Source organism: Perca fluviatilis, chromosome 19, assembly GCF_010015445.1.
Source record: "Perca fluviatilis chromosome 19, GENO_Pfluv_1.0, whole genome shotgun sequence".
Lineage (NCBI taxonomy): Eukaryota > Metazoa > Chordata > Actinopteri > Perciformes > Percidae > Perca > Perca fluviatilis.
The window spans coordinates 14,960,781-14,983,175 of NC_053130.1; the positions used below are offsets into that span (position 1 = coordinate 14,960,781).

At 39.8% G+C, this 22,395-nt stretch overlaps 1 protein-coding gene across 2 annotated transcripts in view; it reads right to left on the reverse strand.

Annotated features, from left to right (window-relative positions):
- Positions 1 to 5,074: 5,074 nt before the first annotated feature.
- The window catches only part of LOC120547973 (SH3 and PX domain-containing protein 2A-like), a 51,916-nt gene continuing 34,595 nt past the window's right edge, over positions 5,075 to 22,395 (reverse strand). The window contains exons 8-14 of one of the 2 annotated variants that reach the window (XM_039783822.1): positions 15,502 to 15,615; positions 12,661 to 12,744; positions 10,337 to 10,454; positions 9,905 to 10,233; positions 9,659 to 9,708; positions 8,248 to 8,367; positions 5,075 to 8,051 (exon numbers count right to left, since the gene is read on the reverse strand). In XM_039783822.1, coding sequence (XP_039639756.1) covers positions 6,123 to 8,051; positions 8,248 to 8,367; positions 9,659 to 9,708; positions 9,905 to 10,233; positions 10,337 to 10,454; positions 12,661 to 12,744; positions 15,502 to 15,615 — 2,744 coding nt within the window. In that variant the 3' untranslated portion in view covers positions 5,075 to 6,122. The remainder of the gene's footprint in view (positions 8,052 to 8,247; positions 8,368 to 9,658; positions 9,709 to 9,904; positions 10,234 to 10,336; positions 10,455 to 12,660; positions 12,745 to 15,501; positions 15,616 to 22,395) is intronic. The other variant, XM_039783823.1, reaches the window with a different exon arrangement.

The window sequence follows — 22,395 nt, forward strand, 5'->3', positions numbered from 1 at the left end:
CAGAAATAAAACATTTGTGAAACATTTTTTGATAGAAAAATGGGATTGATGAGTGTAATATTAACTGTACATTATGAGGTTTATTTATTTTGTCAATGCTACTATAAAGAAGTATCACTGTTTGTTTTATATGTATGGCTATAGTGCCCAAAAATAAGAATATTGTTTATTTTATTTGTTGCATAGTTAAAGATTATAGAAAATCTGAATCTGTCAGCTGATTTTCACTTAAAGGACTAGTTTGGCATCTTGGGAAATACAGTACGCTTATTCACTTTCTGGTGGGGGGGATGTACTACTAAGTACATTAACTTGAGTACTGTACTGAAGAAGAATTGAGGTACTTGTATTTTACTGGGTATTTGCAAATTATACTACTTTATACTTCTACTCCACAAGGGAAATATTGTAATTTTTACTTACACACAAATGCACCAGTAGTTATAATTCTGCAATATTGTATATGATAATATAACTCTGACGGGAGTACTTTTACTTTTGATACTTCAAGTGCATTTGACATTGTGGTATTAGCGTACTACTTTTACTTAAACGGCTCTAATCAGTATTTTTTGAATAATGTATCAAGTGACAATGTTACAATGTGAAAGTGGTCGCTAATTATCATCTAAATCTGCAGCTGCCCTCTGCACCAAACTGCAGACAGACACGGTTCGCAACCAGCTGGTGAACATTGTGGAGCATCTAGCAGCTAAAGTACCAGACATTTCCCTCAGGAGTTGGTGGAGACCAAAAACAGAGCTTAAATATTAAGCTAAAGCCAGCAGCTGGCAGGCTACTTAAGTTAGCATAAAGACTGAAAACCAACCGGTAACTTTCTGGCAACTGGCCAGCCAAAAACTAGTCTGAACAAGTCTGGCACCGTAAAACAGCCAATAGTCTCCTTTTTTTTTTTTTTTTTTTTACAGTTTTCAACACACAAGATATTAAGTGTTAATAAGTGAGCGTTAGAGGTGCATGTAGGCAGATTTTGTTACCTTTGAACAGAGCCAGGCTAGCTGTTTTCAGTCTTTATGCTAAGCTAACCGTATGCTAGTTGTGGCCACTTGTTTATCTATCGCTTTGCCAGAAAGTAAAAAACGTGACTCCCAAGATATCAAACATTTCCTTAAATGATGCTATTAAAAGGGAATAAAATGTGTAAAGTTGGCATTGGTTACCTATTAGTTGGTAAAATTATGTTTGTCCTACTTGTGCATATTTAAGTTCTATCTTGAACTTGTGTTCAAGATAGAAGCAGGCGTAAATAGTTCCCATATTATCATAATTCTGACTAATCCTGTTTTTCAAATGGGACCAAATATATGCCATCCAAACAAATGAAAACCAGCAAGTGAGTAAAGGTGGGCATTGTGCATTTTGGAAAGGAAAATCCTAACTTTGGTTTCCTGGGCTTGGGATTTCAATTAGTCGTTATAAAACGTTCTTAAGGTGGTTTAATTATGTTCAGTTTGTTAAATAAAGTTAAAGTCTGAATCACTGGCTTTATTTCATATTTCTTACATTAAAACAGGTAGAGCTCATACAATTCTTTATGTACAAGGAAAACCTATCCCCTACTTTGGTTCATGCGTTCGACTCAAATTGCATTAAAAAGTTAAAACTGACCATTTCCATTTCACAGCTACAGTCATTGTGTTTTATGCAAAGGAGTCAATCTGGCACAAAGCATTGGGAATATGAGAGCATTAGTGCCATTACCTTTCCCCAAAGGGGTCATTGTACAAATGGTTGATTTATTGTCTTGTCCAAGAAAATTTAAATTAGAGTCCAAGAACAAAAAGGCAGCCATCTTTCAGATGCATAACACAATCACTCGTCACAGTAGTATACTTGACTAACACCCCGCCATATACTATATGAATAACAAAGTCAATGGCTTTTAGTAAACAGCTATAACTCACAGAGAAACTGTTTAGAGTCGTGGTATGCAGACCTGGCCTGAGTGAACATCATCTGTTATTTACTACCCTGCGAACCTGGCTCTAATGCAGCACTGTTTTATGCTGCACTCCAATACAACCTATGACATCCAGACATGAAACAGGCAGCAGTGGCTGCCATTCATGGCCAAGTGTTCTCAGAGGTGAGAGGGAAATACACAGCCAGGATCTGTGACAGTGACATGAATACAGTATATCTCACTGGTGTCTGTGTGTATATAGACTTTCCACTCAGACCTTTCAGTGAACCTGGCTGACGGCCTTCTGAGGGCTTAAGGGCTTGGCAGACTTGTTTGAGCTGTGTTGTGGTATCTCCTCTAGACAGCCGTTTGGTCAAACACAAACCCTGTCTATTAAGTCATAAAATTTGTATTCCAAAAAAGCACAAAGCTATCGATTTTGAATTTTAACGAGACATCAGACAGTCAGAGTTTGAGTTTGTTCCTCTGTTGTAGTTAAGGCTTAAAGCTTTTGGTGTTAAGCGTGATGTAAAGTCTTTTCCTCAGTGAGATGTGCGGAGTCGAGGGACAGACTGTGAGGAGAAGTGCAATTATATATAAAAGTATAACTTTGTTCAAAGTACACCATATCAATCGAGTGATCTCACCTAGCCCCTACATAATCTAATTACTGTGTTGATGAAGACAGAGGTAAAGGTTACTGAGACGCTGTGCTCAATCTGCAGTAAGAAGCTGCGTGCTGCTGCCCTCCGGAGGCCAGAAACTGCTCCAGCACCTTCTGCAGATTACAGAACACCCCTCACTATTATTTCTAAGGTCAACAATGACCTTCCACACACAATATATATTACATTCTTCTGATTTTCACCATACAATACAATAACTTGTGACACAATGACTGACGCATCACCTTCTCATTTGTAGTTATAAGCCTTTTGGGGCGTCTTAATCTCACCTGCTGCAACATCTTGAATTTCCCTTTTCACCTTTATAACTCCTGTGATTTATCATTTGCAATAAACACATATTCTACACGAGTGCAACAAGCAAGCAAATACAGATACACAGCCAGCAGACAAACATGGTATAAAGATGACCAACAGGCATCCATAACTTTGTTCCAAGCCAGTGAGTGTAGTATGAGATCCCAATAGAGGAAACAGCCAACGGGGTGGACTTATTTCACATTGAATTCCTGTAGGCTGTGAATCATATTATATTTCAGGGACCACATCCAATATATCAGCAATATGCAGTGTCTGGCCGGAAAATGCATCTGTGTTTTGATTTTGTGTTTCTCTGATTATAGCTAAAGGCGACAATATTATAGGCTACAACTCCGCACTGGTAACTTAAACTTTTGCTCTGTCAGTTGATGCTAAATTTAGTAGCCCATGTGATCACAGAGTGAAAGCCATCTAAACCAAAGTCAAACGTGCAGGTTCTTCTGAAGCAGAGGCTGCCAGGTGAGGCCAATCAAAGTGAATTACACCACTATCTGGCTCAGTGTTATGGGTAAGAAATGAAAGGCAACCAATTGGGATCTAATTTATTTGCATAACAAAATCCAGCTGGTCAAACACTTCAGATGTATATTGCATATGCATAGATGTGTGTTTATACTGGATATAAACACATTCAATATTGAGATCTTCTACTTATTCCAATGCAGAAAGCTTTTAATGCAACACAACTGAGAGGCTTAACATTTCTCACATGACTTATATAAACAGTAGTGGTGATTGTCACAAAATGCCACATTTGTGGAGCATTAAAGTCAGATTAAATTGCATTATTTTTGGTCTGCTATGGCATAAACATTTGCTCTGTAAATCTATTGTCCTGTGCTCTCCTTTGAGAGAAAACCTGGTGTAGGCTACATTTATATATTTTGGTTTTATAGCTAGGCCTGCACTACAGAAAAGGATTAGGGCCACGTGTGAAAAATGTATTTGAGTTCTGAGTTTAAAGTCAAAATTAAAAAAAAAAAAAGAATTCTAAGAAATAGGCAGAATTACTCTTCCGTACTACACAACCAACATTAGCTTTACTGCTAAAGTATCTTTCTTATCTAACAAACACATCTTGTCCTGCACCTTCGGTTGTTGAACGAGCCATTTCAACCTTTCGTTCGCCACCAGGGAAAAGTGCACTGCTAGCATCGGTTAGCAGGCCAGATAGCTAATTAGCTGCTCAGCTGCAGCTCATTAAACGCAGCACGTAAACTTACCTACATGAGTCACTTGGGTCCAGTTAGATGTTGGTTGTGTTACTCTTCAATACTACACGCTGTCTGCCCATGACATGGAAGTTTGTTTACCTTGTCTCTTCTTCCAGCTGCTGTCAGTCAGACGACACCACCTCCAGAAAAGGAGCCTTTATGATATTTCCACAAAGAGTTTTTTCTAAATTTTTTTTGCAAAAAGTTGCATTATTTTTAACTAAAAAAGGGATAGGTCTAACTAAATGGGATTTCAATTGGATTTAAAGATATAATAATTGTTTTTACCGTTTTTTACAACTTATGCAATCAGTTTAGTTTTTTATCAAGTAACTAAAGTACAGAGACAATATAGGACTTACCATTTAGAGAGATACTAAAGAAATACTACCAATACTATTTTAACTTTTTTAGTACCCCTATTTTAGGGGTATTTTTGCCTTTTATTTTGATAGACGTAGAAAATGAGGGATGTCATGCAATAATTTGGTCCTGGGCTTGAAATGGGGACATTGCGATTACACAGTCTGCAATATACCACTGGGAAAATAAGTTGTTAACTTAGTTAACTATGTAGATTTATTGTAATGTGTATGCATGCTTTTAATGTGATAGCTAAAAGTAATGTCTAGTATTTGGCACTAGTAGTAAATGCAAGCTTGATCAAAGCAACCCAAACAATAATTTGACTATATGAAAAAGTATTGCATCCCCTTTTATATAATCACTATTGTTAAATAACATCCTGCTTATAATCCATTCATAAGAACATATTTGGAACATGAGGGGTGGTGTTGATGAATGGGTAATTGAGTTCATCTGACAGGGCTTTGGGAGTACAGAAAAGGTTGGGAAACCACACACCAAACCTGGTGTGTGGGCAAACAGTAACTATGAGTGATGGACATTTAATAAAAAGAAAGTACTAATGATTGTTCAAAAGTGCATTTATTTAATTATTTTTGGCACTTCAGTTATCATCACTGGTCACACAGTTAACATAAAACAAAAGTGAGCATCCCAGTACTGCTGCAGCTGAAGGGTTGTGTCAAATTTACTGCCCAGCAGAAATTCAAAATGTTATCATAATTAATAGAGCCATTCTAAGAAAGGTTTAAGCGGTTGTGAAATGGTTTTTATCAGTACATTTCTTACAATAATAATAAAATAAGTAATAATATGATTTTTAAGTAATGAATAAATATAAGTATCACTGACGTTAGGGAAGTTTTAATTTTGGACAATTAGCCTCTGTAATGAATACAAAAACAACATCTCAAGGGGAGATCAGGGATTGTTTTTCATTTACGTGTAAGAAAATACTGTAATAATCAGAGATGCTCACAAATTGTTTCGTTAGGACAATATTACACAATTAAATGGATTAAATATTTCACATAAAGGTGACATTCAGTATAAAGAGATAAAAAAAAAACATGCAAACAGAGAGCACCAATGTGAGACTAACACAAAGCAGCTTTGGCAACAACTGAGATTTCCTTTATGGAAAGGAGGAGAAAAAGGTTTAACTTCAACAGCTAAGGGCATCGTCAGTATAATGAATAATTTCAAACATGCAGTAAGCTTTAAATGCTTAAAAAGGTTTTTTTTAAAATTACAAAAAAAACTTACTGAGAAAGGTTCAAGGAGTGGATACAAAATGACATCTTTGTTCAAGTTAAAGGTAATCACTGAAGAATATCATCTCTGGTGTTCTCTTTGGCTGGGTCACTAAGTCCCAATATATTGCTCCTAATGCAACTCAGGCACTGTATCATGTAGACTCATTTTACCAGATGTCTTATTTCATTTAAAAGTCACAATTTCATATGGCTGCTCATTTTGGCAAAGGTACCAGGTAAGATTTCAATCCTTACTTAACGTCTTAGGGTTTGTCTTTTATTCACAAAATAAATGCATCTGTTTGAGTAGTCTGTACACGCATGTTCAGAGTTCTGCCAGCTCCACACATGAGTGCTAGTGCTTTTTCTCGAGGTAATTTGAGGGAACCCATCCTTTCCTTGGTCTGCCATTGTCCAGAATCTTGCAGTACCACCATCCATTGGGGTTTCTGTCCAGGACCTCCAGACTCGTCCCCTCAGGAAATCCCATGGTCTCCTCGTCGCCATGGTAATCTGCTATGGAGACATACACCTCTCTGAGGTTGTTATGGATGATGTGGGGCTTGGGTTTCACTGTGGATACAGGGAGGGCGTTCTTCTGAGAGCTGAGGCCGAGAGATTCAGAGCTACTTGTACCAGATCTGTTCTTTTTGGGTAGCGCTATGTTGTTTGGGGGCAGGCTGTGTGGCACAGTGCCGAAGGAGGCGTTGCGTCGCACTGTGGGGCTAGCACGAGGGTGGTCCGTGGAGTTGAGTGATTCGTTTCTCCTAAGAGAACCAACAGGGCTGGGACCGTCCCTGATTGGGGCTGATATGAAGACAGACTGAGGTCTGACAACCTGCTGCTGTATGGTGCTATTCTGCTTCCGTGAACCAAACAAGCTGATGGGTTTGGATAGGCCACCTGGAGGCTTAGAGGGGATGGGTGGGGTGACCTTCTTTAGGTTTTGGTTGATGTTGTTCAACGCCTGCACCCTTTGTTCATTCTTCTCCAGGCTGTTGGACTTGCTTAGGCTTTCAGGTTTAGTCGGGGTGCCATCAGATTCAGACCCTGCCATGTCATCTTGTTGCCTGACAGGCTCCAGGAAGTAAGTCGGAGCCCAACCCTCTGTGTCTCCCCAGCGGACATACCACCAGCCACTCTCCTGCTTTTCTAGCACTTCCACCTCCACTCCAGCAGGGAAACTGAGTTCAGTCTCTTGGACTTTCACATAGGGATCTGTGGTGCGATACAGACTGCAGCCTTCCAGGTCAGAGTCTCCCCGGCTGCCTTTAGAATAGATGGAGGAGAGATCGGACGTGCTCTGAGAAGAGAAGGAGTCCTCTGAGGAGATGACTGAAGCTGTCTCAGAGTCCTCACCTTTAGTTTTGGTGCCGTTCTTCAGCTGCCCTGTTGGCCGCAGCTGTCTTCTCAAGGTGCTGATGTCCATCTTCTCTGCACTGGATGCCTTGGCTAGTTGTGGTTTAGGCCTCACCACTGGCTTTAGTTTAGAAGAAGACTTCATGGAAGAGGATGCCTTGCTTTCATCTTGGTCTTTTTTAGTTCTGGACAGATCTGGGATGGACTCAGTTAAGGCAGATTTAGGACTGGATGCCTCCTCAGCTTTGGTTGAAAATGGGCTCCCATTTAAGTCTATCTTGAGCTTATGACCTGCACGTCTCCACCCACCTGATGTCGGGTTTGCAGTCTTGCCAGTTTCTGACAAGACACTTGTCTTTGAGGAATTTGAGTCCCTGCTGCACTGCCGCTCTGGCGTCTCCCTGAAGGGCTGGAAGCCGTCATTCTCATAGATGCACTCTCCCTCTCCCTCTGCGTCGCCCTCTGCCTCGTGGCCATCTTCAAATGACTCACACATCTTGAAGGAGGCACTGTGGAGAGACGAAGCCGGAGAAGGCTTGGAGGACAGGTGGGATCCCTTCTCGGAGGAAGTGTCCTCATTTTTTACATCCACCAAGGAGGCTTCTCCCCTCAGAAACTCAAACTCAGATTCCATGTCCAGATCGCCAATGGCAGGGACATCATATTCTGGTTCTTCATACACCGGCCTTCCAGGAGACACCGGGGACTCTGGAGCTTCAGACCCGGGGCTGCTGGGAGGTGCAGTCTCCACTGAGTCTTGTTTTTTAACAGGCGGAGCTGGGGGTGGAACTTTTGGGCGGCACAGAGTGCTTGTTCTACGATTCAGGTTGGGCTTTTTACGTTTGTCAATGTAGGAACAGGGAGCCCAGCCCTCCTTCTCGCCTATGTGGACATACCACCAACCACCAGAGTTCTTCTCAATGACCTAAAATGCATTTTCAAAAAAGAGATTAGTCTTTATACGACAGCATTTTTATTTGATCTAAATTCTTAGAGAAGGCAGAGTTGTTACTGAGCTGTGATGAATACATTGATACAGCAAGATATATATGGTTGGTAGTGGTACCCAAACTTAAGATGTTCTTGTTACTGAAGTTAACCCTGAAAAAAAGAGTGCTTACCTCTGCTTTCTGTCCTCCATTGAAAGTGATACCATCAGATATACAGGACTGGAAATCTGCAATGGTATAATACTCGGCTTCAACTGTAGGGGGCTCTGGTGGGGAGGGCAACTGAAATCCCTAAGCACAGAAGAAATTGTCACTGTTAGACATACTGTCAGTGGTGGACAAGGGGGTAAGCTTCGCTTCAGAACTCGAACCTCCTATGGCGCCATTTTGACGCTACAAAGAGATCACCTTCCGTTAGCATTCCACTGACTAGCATACATTTTGGCGCCACTTTGACAGCGAATAACTTTACATCTGAAGCGTTTAAAGACTCTATTTGTCCATTGTTTATTTCTAAAGAAACACGACAATGTATAAAAGCCTCCATTACCTTGTACCTCATGTTATGGCTCCGTAACAGACGTTTTTATAAAAATAGGTCATAACCAAGTGACTTACTGTCGCACAGTAGAGGAATTACCGTATAGTACAGGAGAAGCTCGCAGGTAGTTTCGACTTACGTTAGCTGTTTAGGTTTAATTACTAATGTTAACTAGCATGTTAGTGATCAATAATTAGCCTGTGCCTATGTTATCTCCTTACATATACCTACGCTCTCCTTCTCTGTAAGATTGGGAATGATTGAGATTTCTCTTGGCACAGCTACCAGAAGACTTACAACTTTCAGACACGTTGCTCATGTCACATTTACATTGTCTCTGTCAGTTGGAGGCTGCGCAGTAAAGCAAGAGATCACCGGAAAAGTGCTTCTAATAGCCTTCACTGGTCTCCGTCCAGAGCAACGGGCTCTGTTGGTCCATTTTATATATGTCAATGGTGGTGGAAGGTAACTCAAAGGTACTCAAGTACTATACTCAAGTCCAGTTTTGAGGTGCCTGTGCTTTACTTGAGTATAGCCATTTCATGCCATTTTACATTTCTACTGCACTACATTTGAGAGGGAAATATTGTACTTTATACCCCACTACATTTACAGTATCTGACAGCTGCAGTTACTAGTTACATTTCAGATTAAGATTTGTACCTTCTTGATTTCTGGACCCTTACAAACAAAAAAACAATCTGATTGGGGCCCCTTGTAACGTTTAGATGTCTAGTTATGAGCTGTTAGCACTGTTAGCATTTCCACCAAAGACAGATTTCACCTTTAAACTTCTCAGACTTTAAATGATTGTTTAAGTAACATTTAATATATTATATTGTTTTGTTTTTTCTACCCTATAAATTATCTCCCGACCCCTCAGATTTAACTTGTGAGAGGGGGCCTGACCCCTAAAGTAGTAAAAACCAGCTCCATCTCGACCAGCCACTGCAGTAAAATCCGGTGTACACACTGATGCATTAGTAACAATCTAATAATGTCATGTAAAAGGGATGGATGGCTAAAATATCACACTCTTACCAAGGTTGCATCTCTTCGAGGAGGAGGTTTTTGCCTGAGAACTGGAGAACCTGTAAAAACAATTGCAGAAAAAAACATTTACATTCAAGATTTATATTGATATCGATATTATATATATTATATTACAATTTATAAAGAATGAGATTTTAAAAAGTTTGAAATTGAGTAATTAGTAACCTACTATAACAGACGGACAGAAATTAAAGTTATGACAGAAATTCTAACATTAACAGTGATATGGCTAACCAATTTCCACCCGATGAGGGGCAATGCGTGCTACAGCTGGTGAGGCAGGCTCTGCTTTACTTTTTCCATCCTGTGGGGTACTAACAGGGCTGGAGTCAGCACACAGGATTGGAAGGCTGATCTCCTTCTTGGCCACCTGGGGGCTCTCTGGGACTCCTTCAATCTGCACATCTTTTTCACTCAAGGCCTTCTTGTTGAGCAGGTTACTGATCTCCATGATGTTTCCAATTATCTCCACTGGGCCTGTCACGGTCTTCTTGCGGGGAGAGAGATCATCCTTCATCTTCTTTAAGTAAGAGGCTGGAGCCCAGCCCTCTTTATCCTGGTACCTGTCAAGTACGTAAGAGATGAAAATAAATACCATCTTTTTGTAATGAAAGAAGTAGTACTAATGAGGCAGTACGTGTCTAAAGCAAGTGAGCAGAAGTTTACCTAATAAACCACCAGCCTTCCAGGTTCTTCTGAATCACCTCCACAATGACGCCTTTCTCAAAAGCTATTTCATCCTTGCCCTGGCTGGAGTAGGGCTGCACAGTTACGTACTTCTCTTCTGCCAAAGCATGAGCAGAGAATGACAACATAGCTAAGATTGTGAGGGTTGTGAAAACAAAATAATCATTGGAAAGGAAACATAGTAAGAAATGTACTTTCTATAAATCCTTTCTATAGATTTTTATATTTATGATCATACTGCAATAATAAGAGATAAGGAATAACAAATATACAATGATAGATTGTCTTGTAATTAATTGGTACCAATTTTACGATATGATACTTGGGAAAAGGTGCATCTTTTTCTTTAATACAGACTGGAACTGTTCTGTTGGCAGTTGGTTTAGCTGCCAGATGTGTGAGTAGATGTGCTGTGTGTTAAAATGTTCTTTGACACAAAAGATTTGTCTATAATTTATTTTATGAAAGTAAGAGAACTATATAATACAGTGTGTAGCTACAGGACATTATTAATTATTGCACTTACAAAAATAATTTTGCCATCATAGCATTATGTATTTCTCTGAAGTTACACAGATGCTATGTACTGCATAAATGATTGTTATATATTGCATAGCAAAAAATCAATTGTGGTCAAATCAGTCATCACAGCCAAATCATATTCATAATCTGATCAACAGTTGTAACGTGTAGTCGACCATGAACCGCAACATTCCCGCCCTGCCTCGTTTCCCTTCTTCCCGCCCCTCATTTCCTGTCATCTCTCTACTATCACCTATCCAATAAAGTCCATACAAAATAACGAGTATTAGTGCATATTCCTCAAAATGTTCTTTATAATATCAACCATCTTAACATAACTAACTGGTATTCATTAAGGGTATTGATCAAGGGGAACTACAGCACATGGGAGCAGCTAGAGTCCTAACAGTCCTTGGCCTTGTGACAGCGAGCATCTCCAAACTCAGCCCACAATAGAGAGCAGAGGCTTCCTGCTGATTTATGCATTCCCATGAGGCAAAGGGGCAGAGCAAAGACATAATTTCCTGTCATTATAGCAAGTCCTGCCTAAATACAGACACAGGGAGAAGAGGTGTGTTCAAAAAGGAGAAAGGCACATAAAAAAAAGCACTCAATATGCTGTCCTCCCAGTTGGTAAAAAGGAAGCAACATTCTGGTGACAAACTATTCCATTTTCCTTCTTCCACCCGTTTCCGAGGTTGTGTTGTAGCTGAATGGGTGTGGGATAGTAAATCCCCTTTACTGGCAAAAACTACAGTAGTCTCCAAGGGTAAAGATATTTCTGTACGCTTTGTTTTCCTATTGCCTGGTTCTTCCAGTCTCTTTGTGTCAGGGCTGGTAAAACGTTTTCCTCTCACCAACCTCGTTCAAACAATCTCCAGCAGTGCAATGAAGGGAAACTCTAAATCCGTGTTATGTTAACCACAACGCTCATGGCCTGCATCAACTTTATAAATGATTCTTGTGGAGTCAGCAAAATATGTATTTTTTTTTTTATTATTATTTTTTAAACACAAAACAGGATTTCAGTTCTAGGTTGGAAACAACTCTCTCCCCACTTCAGAGAGTAGCCTCCACTGCCAAGCGTTAAGTTTGGGCTGAATTCAATTGCTTATCCTCACTCCACTGTCAGCAATCCAAATGCATCTCCTGTGAAAAAAAGAACTCTTGGCCTTGGTAAGAAGAACATGTGCAAGTTTATGAATACGTGAGAGATTTGCTCTTTGTTTATCTGTCAATATTGGTTGCTATCTGCACCACAGCAGGATAAATGTCTGTTTCTACCACACTAAAAAAAAACTACATGCATGCTTCATTTGCTCATAAAAAAGCAAAATATGGCACTAAAATGCAGCATAAGGCATTCCAAAGTCTATTATACAATTACTTTCAGATGAGTAGGTAGTTTCTTTCTGTGATTCTGGGAAGATTGGTTTTGGCACAGAGTGCTTAATTATAATGAAAATGCTTACAAGGAGCAATTTTGTAACATAATTTGAGCTTAGCATCAATAATTGGTGTGTATAAAGTTGATGATTTCACCTTTGCTTTCCAGGCTCATTTCATATTAAAGTCAGTTAGTGGTTAGTAGTGGTGGATTGTGGCTCACGATAAATGCATTTGCTGGAAGAAAACAGGGGATGAAAAGACTGAACAAATATGTGCATGTGGAGAGGGAGGAGATGAGCCATGTGGTAAGAGACAATAAGTAAGACAGGGTGGGGGGAACAATAACAAAAGAAGGGAGGGAGAGAGGTGATGCAGCATCTGTCTCAGTTCACCTCGGCTCTGCTGCCGGCTGATGACACCCCCCAACGTCCATCTGCGGTCCAGCCTCTTCAGATGAGCCTTATGCCGCTTAGTAACTGACAGACATAGGTGGTGACCAGACGACAACAAACAAACAAACAAACATGGGACACATGAAGAGCAAGCACAAATGTTACACAAACACACAGCGCACAAATGACATGGATCCAACCAGAAGAACCCCATTATTAGCTACATGGAAGACATAAAAACAAGACCACAAAGCAAAACATGGTGGACAGTTAGAGTGGACAGATGGAGGTTACAGAGGAAGTGTTAAACCCAAGAGATCTTCTCTGTGGCTTGTAATTAGGAGTTGTTATCATGGTTTTCCCATCCTGTGTTAGAGCATCTGGGACACACATTGCTGCTACAAGAATGCCATCCAATTAACAGAGCAGCTGAGAGTGCTGCTGGTTGGAGCTATGCACCTCAGAAGGTCTATATTTCCTGATGCCTTTTGTAGGTAAAACAATGGAGATGGGAATTATTTCTGCCAACTGTGAGATCTTGTGTCACATGCCAAAATGATGGTGTGACAACCTCTCCCAACGGTAACAATGGGGCTCCTGTAAATGATCTTGTGTAGGAAAAAGAAAATCTTTTTTATCATTCTTCTTAATTTCCAATGATAGGAACATCAGAAAGAATCGGAGACCATGTAAAATAATAATTCTATTTTTTTTACTTTTTGGGAAATATTTGCTTTCTGGCAGAAGATAGGAGGAGAAGATTGATTCTACGCTCATATCTGTTTTGTAAATATGAAGCCACTGCGAGCCATTGGTTAGCTTAACTTAGCACAAAGACTGGAAGCAGGGGGAAACAGCTAGCCTGGTTCTGTCCAAAGGTCACTACAGATTACGAAATAAAACGTTATATCTCATTTTTTTTTTATTCATACAAAAACCGGGGTGTAAAAAATGACATTTCAAGATTTTACGGCAGTTGCCAGTCAGAGACTCCAGGGAGTTATTAGTTCCAGTCAAACTATTTAGACATAACGTGTTAATTTGTGAGCTTCTAAAGATGATGGTAGGTGGATTAAATAACCATCGGACAGCGTTAGACTAGCTTGGTCCTTCTCTTTATGCTAGGCTAAGCTAACTGGCTGTTTGCATTAGTTTCATATTTACCACAGCTGCATTAGACTGGTATCAATCTCCTCATTTAACTCTCCCCCAGGAAGCAAATAAGCATGTTTCCCAGAATGTCTAACTATTCCTTTAGGCAATATGTTTATTTTTGTATAAAATGTGATCAAAACAAGGATGTGTATTTACTTCCATAAGTGGGTAAACTCACATCTCATGTTGTCCGAGCTTTCAACATGTCTCTTTTTTGGCTTTTTGAAAAAACTTTCATGAATTCCAAATGCAGTTTTTCCAGAAATGTGCAATTGTTCTGTGACAGTGTGGTGGCACAGACTGCTGAAGACCACAGAACTGACAAAGAGATGCTTTATGAGTTTCATGCCATTCCCATGACTGACACATAAACACTAATTACACTGACAGATTGTCCCTCATGAAACACCCTGGCAGTAAACTCCAGCTATCTCTGACAGAGCAGATAGGAGTGTTTGGCGTATTCGTTTACATTTGTGTCTGTCTGTGGTCATACATTTGTGATATGCATACATGTAGAAATCTTCTGTTGATAAATCTGTATTCCAAATGGGGAGCAAAGGACATATAAACATATTTAACATATTGTGAAACAGTAAAACTGTTTAGCCTCATTATTCTCAGTGTTCTCTCTCTTCCTCCATCCCTGAGCCATAAGATATACAACACTAAAGGGGATCCTGGGTCCCATTGTTACAGAGTACAGCAATTGTACAGCAAAAGATGTTTTGGCCAGAGTGCTGGAAAATCATGATGTTTGTTTGGAAGTGTAATTCGTCACTTAATTATTTCCGTGCCTTCAGTTTTTGTGGTTTCTCGAACACAATGCTGCATAAATCTTAAACAATCTGCAGTTGCTGCATTACCTGTAAGCTATCAAAGGCTGACGATGTGACACTAATAGAGCTCTATTGCTCTAAGATTAAAATGTTTTCTGCATTAACAATGAACATGCTTGAAGAATGAGACGATGGCTTGATAACCGTATGGGACAGGGCTATCAAAATGATTGCACGATTGGCGTCGTCTTCAGCTTCACATGTGTCAGCATTATATTCTGGCAAACCGAACTCTACATAGGTGTGGTTCTTATCAGGGCTTTGGATCGCTCGGTTGCCAGTAAGCTCACGAAACGTAATAATAACACTTGTCTACTGTACTGTAACTTTTCCGCAATTCGAAATGATAAGCAGACATTGCATGAAATAGCATAATTCATGCCAGAGCTTGTTTTTTAAATTACGATAACCAAACTGTAAGGAGCATGACTCGTAAAACATTCTCATGTTTTATTCCTTACTGCTGATAGAAACACATGCCTCTTTCATGAGCTCGGTCCACGGAGGTCATATCACTTAATATTGCGCTGCATCTCTACTGTACAGTGCATTACTGTACAGCACATCACTTGTGGTCTGGTCTCTCCTGGCACTTCTCCTTCCTGTTTACCTAGGCCTGAATCTGCACTCTGTTCAAGCATGCTTATGATGGCAGGCAGACAGAAAGGTGTTCACACAAGCCTGGCGTGAGCCGTTAGCGTAGGCTAAGCAGGGACGGGTTTGCTCCATTTTGTCAGAGATCAAAGACTGAGGATTGAGGGCAGAGGTGGTGTCTGTGTGTGGGTATATAACAGAGGTTGCGTTTGTGTGTGGGTGGGCAGAGGCAGGACACTTTGCACTGACTTACCTTCCCCAGCTTTAGAGGCCCCCAGCTCCAAGTCATCCCGTGTGCCACTGTGGGAGTTGAGATAGGTAGCAGGGACCCAACCCTGCTCCTCTGAGGTGCTGACGAACCACCAACCTGTGGAAACATACAGAGGTTGAAAATCACCAGAACTATGTAGAGTATTCTGAACTAGGTGCATAGCGTGCAGGATGTTTAACAAACATGTCATACAATGCATTACACAGCAAGAGGATTTGTTGAAAATGTTTGGGCCCATGATAAGATTCCCACCCCAAAAGTACACCTAATAAATCTCTACAAGCACACATGACAACTGCTGATGTGACCATAGATATTCTAGTCTGGCTTATATCTCCCATCAAATCACTTGAATCTTTGATTTAGTCATCGAGCCATGGTTTGATCCAATATTTCAAATGACAGGGAGGAGCAGCAAATGATCATGAACATGAGGAACTTAATTGTGTTGCCAACACAATCTGTAACAATCAGGGACAAGAACATCAGTGGGAACACTGCCTGACTGTAGCTCGACTCGTAACATGGTCATGTTCAACCTGTGTTTCATCAGGATCAGTCATGATTTCAGTGGGCAGAGTTTTTCTAAAGTGCTGTTTCAAGCCAAAATATCCATTTGCAATGTTGCAGCTGATTTAACTTGGTTCCTCTGGGTATGACAGCATTGCTCCGACAACTGCGTTATGACAAATGCCTCAGCTGGAAAGGTGCACATAGTGTACAAAGTAATGTTTCACTTAAAAAAATCTGATCCCAATAAAGTGAGTGGAGTACAGTCATCCATTGTGTTACATAAAATGTGTGCTGTATAGGGCCTTGTGGCAAATTTTAAGCACATATGTACACTAATCAGAACATTTTAACTTGTGCTAAATCACTTCCACAAAATGTTACCCTGCATTTGTGGGTGGGTGAAGCTGGCACAAAAACTGTCCTGTGTGGTAAGCCACACATAGGCTATTTGTTGTGGTAACGGGTATACAATATGGCTGACAGCTGTCTAGACAAGCCATGAAGAGGATATAAGTGTTCCATCACACTTTCACAGCTGGTCCAAACATCCAGTGTATACATTTTCCTACAGAAATGGTGAGTTATGAGGTAATTTAGTTGCACACAATTCACAAAAGAAGCAGGATGTAGTATGATAGACCGAAGCAGAAAAAAATATGTTGTATGATATTACTTAACTGATGGTAAAGGATGAGACAAAATGATATGATGCTAATATGGAAATAACAGCAACAAGAGTATAGACCCCTATATTAGGCATTTGTGATTCATCTGCATTAGTGAAATATGTCATGCGTCACAATTAGGATATATTGCAATTCAAGGCTGCTACAGATTAGAAGAGGTTATTACTGGTGTTTGAGGTAGACAGGAAAGTACACCGTGTTTCATCCCATTATGTTAGATCTGCTTTATGTGGAGATTGAATACACAACATGTCTTTCACACCTGCTGGATCATGGCTTATCTCTCAGCAACAACTAAATTAGAGTGGGGATATAAACCCTGCCAACAGTGAACAATTTGTCAGCCTCCTGTTATATTCAAAGGCATCATGGCTTTCACTACAATTTTTTTGATTTCAGCAAGAATGCCTGTGGGATTTGGTATCATGTCCTTTTCTTAGGCAGTTTCATACTCTAGTTATGGTTATAAAACACAACTAATAACAACAAATTCTGATGAATAACATAACTGAATCTATCTGTCCACTAAATGTATCTGGAATCGAGAGGCACTAGCAATATGCTGCTCACAGACTAAAAACAAATCAATGGAGGAAATAAAGAAAATCTTTCCAGGCCTTTTTGTAACTTATACATGCAATCTCTGTGATTCATATGACAGATGATTTATTTGATTGGTGGACTTGCTCAGCTACACAACCAAAGGCATACTGTATTCAGCTGTACAATGGGGCTGTTTTGGCTGGGGCCAGAGAGGAAGATGCTGTTAGTGCCTGGCTCTGAGCAACATGCTGGCTAGGGCTCAGGTACGTAACAAGCCATGTAATGTGCTCAGTCTTTGCACCAAAGCTGTGGCTTAAACAAAACCTCATGCCAATAAGTTAGACAAAAACAAAATGGTGTCTATAATATTAAGGACTCAAAATACAGACCTCTTTCTTTCCACAGAGGAACTGAAAGCTTGCGAGAAGATACAATTATTATTATTACACCCTACATTTAAATGGGTTAAATATACAATTGGACTTACTATATACAGTATCTTATTAAGTCACTGAAAACATTTAAATAAATCGGATGTGTTTTGTTTGATGACCAGCAAAGGGCAGCATCAACATGAGTTACATTAATGGTACATTAAATTAAACTGCCCGTTATAAAGAAAGGTCAGCTTAACAGAAGTAAAAAGACCTGCGTCAACTCAATTAATTAAAAAAAACATACATACATTGCCATTTTCACACCGATGTGCCAGCTTGGGGTAAATGTCATTCTCACCTAAGCAAACCAACATTTATTGAAATGTAAGCAAATATAAGAATAAGGTGTAGTAATGTACTTTAATTGGGGGAATGGCTGTAAGTCTAAATATACATATGCAGCAAAGTGCAAAGTGACACTTTAAAAGGCCTGAATAAATATGTGCTGTTATTGATGGCTTGGGTTGCCTTGCCTGTATTTTTAAACCATCCTCCCATATGGCAGGTGCTTAGGCTGAGTTCAGTGAACCTCAAAAGAAGCAATAAAAGTAAACGTAAACTTTTAAAAATGCACACACATTATGTAAGGGCTGTTTTCCTTGCCATTGCAGGTTTATATCAGGCAGGTTACGACTATATGAAATGTAGAAGAAAAAAACCTTCTAAACGAGAAACCTGCTTCATGTCTTTTATCGCATAATATTCATTCACAGAGTGATTGCAATTCAATCCTGCACAAAACTAGCTCCATAAATTGATGTACACTGTAAAGGCAACACAACAGGACAACTTTCAGAATCCATGAACTCATTCAATCTGTAGGTAATGTTTAGGGCTTCAGATGTCAAATGAAACCCATCTATAATTGTAACATATTGTACTTTTTTGTTGTGATAATTCTTCTGGCATATTTCTCCATAAGGGCTGGGAGGGGAATGTGATTCTTAACGTTTGGATAATGTCAACTTCATATTGGCCAGGGTTATCATTTGTACATTATCTATGATGACACAGACCTTAAACTGAGATCATTACAAAGGAAACTGGGGTTTTCTGGGTCTCCTGTTGCCACGCTGCAATTTTGCTGAAAGTGAAAAAGTTCAAAGTTAAGCTCCTGCGAGGTGAGTGAATGAAGTTGTGGGCTGTTAAAAGTTAAATTACATATAATGGAAATAAGATGAGGAGAAGAAGAACGTGTTCTCTCTTCCTTGTTTTCGGATGGCAGGGATTATCTGTACAGATGTGGGAGGAGCAAAGGTGAACGAAGCATACCGTATGTCTGGAAATATGTGTGTAGGTGTGTGTTTGTATGAGTACAGAGAAAGAGAGCACACATACACTACAAAAGGTACACCTGTAACTATATATGTGCTTTTTTATCATCTCTTCCTGTTTCTGTCTATATTACAACCTGCTTTCCTCCATGTGTTCCTGCCTCGCTATCCACGTTAGTTAAAAATCTTTGGAAGCTGCTGCAGAGTTTCAACCACAAAAGGGAAAAAAGAACACAGCCAAATGCTGACTGGCAATACATTTTGCTAAACATTATTCAATGTTTCAATTGTAGCTACTTAGTCAACATCCTGAGTAAATCAAAAAGCTTTTAAAACGTTTGAGCAGAGTTTAGTTTTGTAACCCCCACAGTTTTGGGTTCAGTGGTTGCATAGGACAATAAACCCACAACCTTCTGGTGGAGATGTCATGTAACACCATCACACCATAGGATCATGACCACAGACATCAACATCAAATGTCACAGCCTTGGAAAGGAAGAAACCAAACGGTTTGTCTTGACAACACTGTTGTATTGCGCTACAAGAACATCATAAAAACATTTTGTAAGAAGAACTGAGGGCAAGCTGTAACTAAGTTTATGCTTCGGTAGCCTGCTGTGAGCTGCAAAACTGGTTGTATCAAGTTAAGTGCATGCTCCATTCCAATTATTTCTGTAATAAAAATAAATAAATGATGAGGTCAGCCTAATTGAGACAGCATGAAACATAGAGATCCAGATTTGAAGCAAAGATTTGTCATTTAGGGAAATATTCTTATTGCTTTCTTGCGGAGAAAGCCAGCATCAGCACCTCCAAAGCTCATTTTAACTCGTAACTGCCTGGAATCTCTGATGGTTGCCTGTGCCCAACTGCTCCCAGCCAAGAAATAGTCTGGCACATAACCATCTGTAAAATGGCAAATTGTTATCTTTGGTTGTGGTATGGATTAAACCAATATGTTAATTTGTGAGCTTTAGAGGTGCTGGTTGGTGTATTTTGTTACTGTTGGACAGAGCCAGGCTAGCTGTTTCCTACCGTTTCCAGTCTTTGTGCTGAGCTAAGCTAACCGACTGCTGGCTGTAGCTTCATATTAAAGAGACAGATATAAGAGTGGTATCGACCTTCTCATCTAACTCTGTGCCAAAAAGTGAATAAGCGTATTTCCAAAAATATCATACTATTCTTTTAACTTTGAGCAACACACTTAAAAACCAAGTGATTGTATATCAATATTGGTTACGCAAGTTGAACGTTTTGCAACAATTTGACAACGCCAGATTGTAAAAATGCAACTGAGATAGATATTTCTGCAGCGAGAAAGCAAGACTTATATTTATTATTACTTATATTCTAACCCTGCACGTGCAGTTACAGACATAATGAGAGTGAGCAGCATTTCTGAGCTCCATGTGTCTCTCATACAGTATCTGCCATCTGGAAACTCTATCAGCTTTGAGACCCAGGCTTCATTTTTACTGTAATCAACAACAGATTCTCAGCTGCAACAAGAAACTAGATTTATGTCATTTGGGGTTTTTCCTAAGGTGACTGGATGACCTATAAAACTAAACGGCAAACTACGTATACAATCAATCACCTAAGAAACAGCATACATAACAGAATGTGACAGTGCAACTCTCCGTAATGTCCTACTCATCCCTACAAATGTATCATTGAGACAAATAGTCTCATAGTCAAACTGTGCTTTTGATTTTTTTGGAGTAACTCTGTAATTCTCACAAAAGATTTCCACACATCTAGCATGAATATGAGAACCACAGATTCAGCAGCACAAGCAGACTTTTTTTTCACGACCTGAAATGATGAGGAATGCAGTGGCTCAGCAGTCCTGCAGATATCTGACACCACTGTTGAGTGGAGCAGGAGAAAAAAAACCATTCATTCCCAGCTTCTGTATTCATTAACAGTGGATTCAGTATCAAAGCACAAGGGGGAAGGTATCTAGCCCAATATACAAAAATTTGCAGTTTTCATAAAACACTGGGTTTCAATTACCTGGGTGTCTCTGGTACAAGGTGGGTGGGGGGCGAAAATGGAACAACACGACTTTCAAGAGCTGATGTTGACCTAAGGAACAACCTTCTCTCCCTCCCAGCCTCTGAAAGGATCCCCTCATGGTCTGAACTAAGCTACAGCCCCAAGCTTGTGTGCTCTCTAGGCTCCACTGATTTGGAGACACAGCAGTCCTTGAGTGTCTGAAAGACCACCCCTAAAAGGCCGGTTTAACTCAAAGGTCAATTCTTGATTAAGAGACAGAGTCACCTTTTTTGGCCCCACAGACACTTATTATTACCACTATTTTGTGCTCTTAAATACCGTTACTGCTCCCGTTCTTCATCTCCTCTGCCTGTATCACTCTGTGACAAGTTGCAAGAAAATAAACCACTAGAAGTCCATGTTGAAAAGCCAGTTACAAACCTCCCGTTTAAGTTTCCATATCTAAAAATACAGGATAAGGTTAATTTCTTGAGACGGTCATTAGTACTTCCTATGGTAAGCTGAAAGAATGTGGTAGATGGGGATTACTATGAGTGGATAATGTGTCTTCCATCTGCTGCTGCAATTTCCGCTTAAAAAAGACATTTAACACTTGGCAAAGTGTTCTGTGTCATGTCTTTGGTGGTTCACGGACAAGAGTTATAGGGTTTTTCCTCTTTTATACAAGGAAACATGTTCTTGCTGAAACTGCACATACCAAATTGGGAAACTGAGGGGTTGAGCACTGGCAGCACTAGAAGCTCAACGCTGACCTTGCCTTTAATCCTCCTGCGTATCAGACAGAACATTTGGAACAGTGAGTATACATGCAACGGTCACGCTTGCAGAAACTACAGAAGCTAAAATCTGGAAAGTATTTTCAGTTCTTTCATTAACTAAGTATTATGGCAACACACCTTTAGGTGGTGCTGTTATCTGGGTGGAGAAGAGTAAAAGTAAGTAAAGTAAACTGTCATTCTAATAAATTGTAATCTCTGGAGATTAATAGGAGGACCTCGGAGCCTGTCCCAGGTGAAACAGTGATTTCTGTGTAGACTTCAAGGATATACGCAGGCAGTCTTCTCTGTTTTTAATTGTCTGTGCATGTAGCTCAAACAAGAGTCTTCATCCACGCTAGCAGCTACGTATGTGAAACTGTACTTCGACACATCAGTACTTTGAGCTAGCTGCTAGCATGGCTAAAAAGAATTATAAAAAACAAAAATAATCTGATTATCCCAAAAATAAAGTCACTAAACACTAGTAGTTATCTGGATCCGAACTTTTTGCCATGACACAAATACTGCCAAGTATAATTTTAGAGATAACTTTAAATTCTACAGGAATAATCCTTTAAAAAGTAACAGTAAGTCTGTGCTCTTGGAATAAACTCAAAAATAATCTGCCTCTCTGAACATTAAGCTC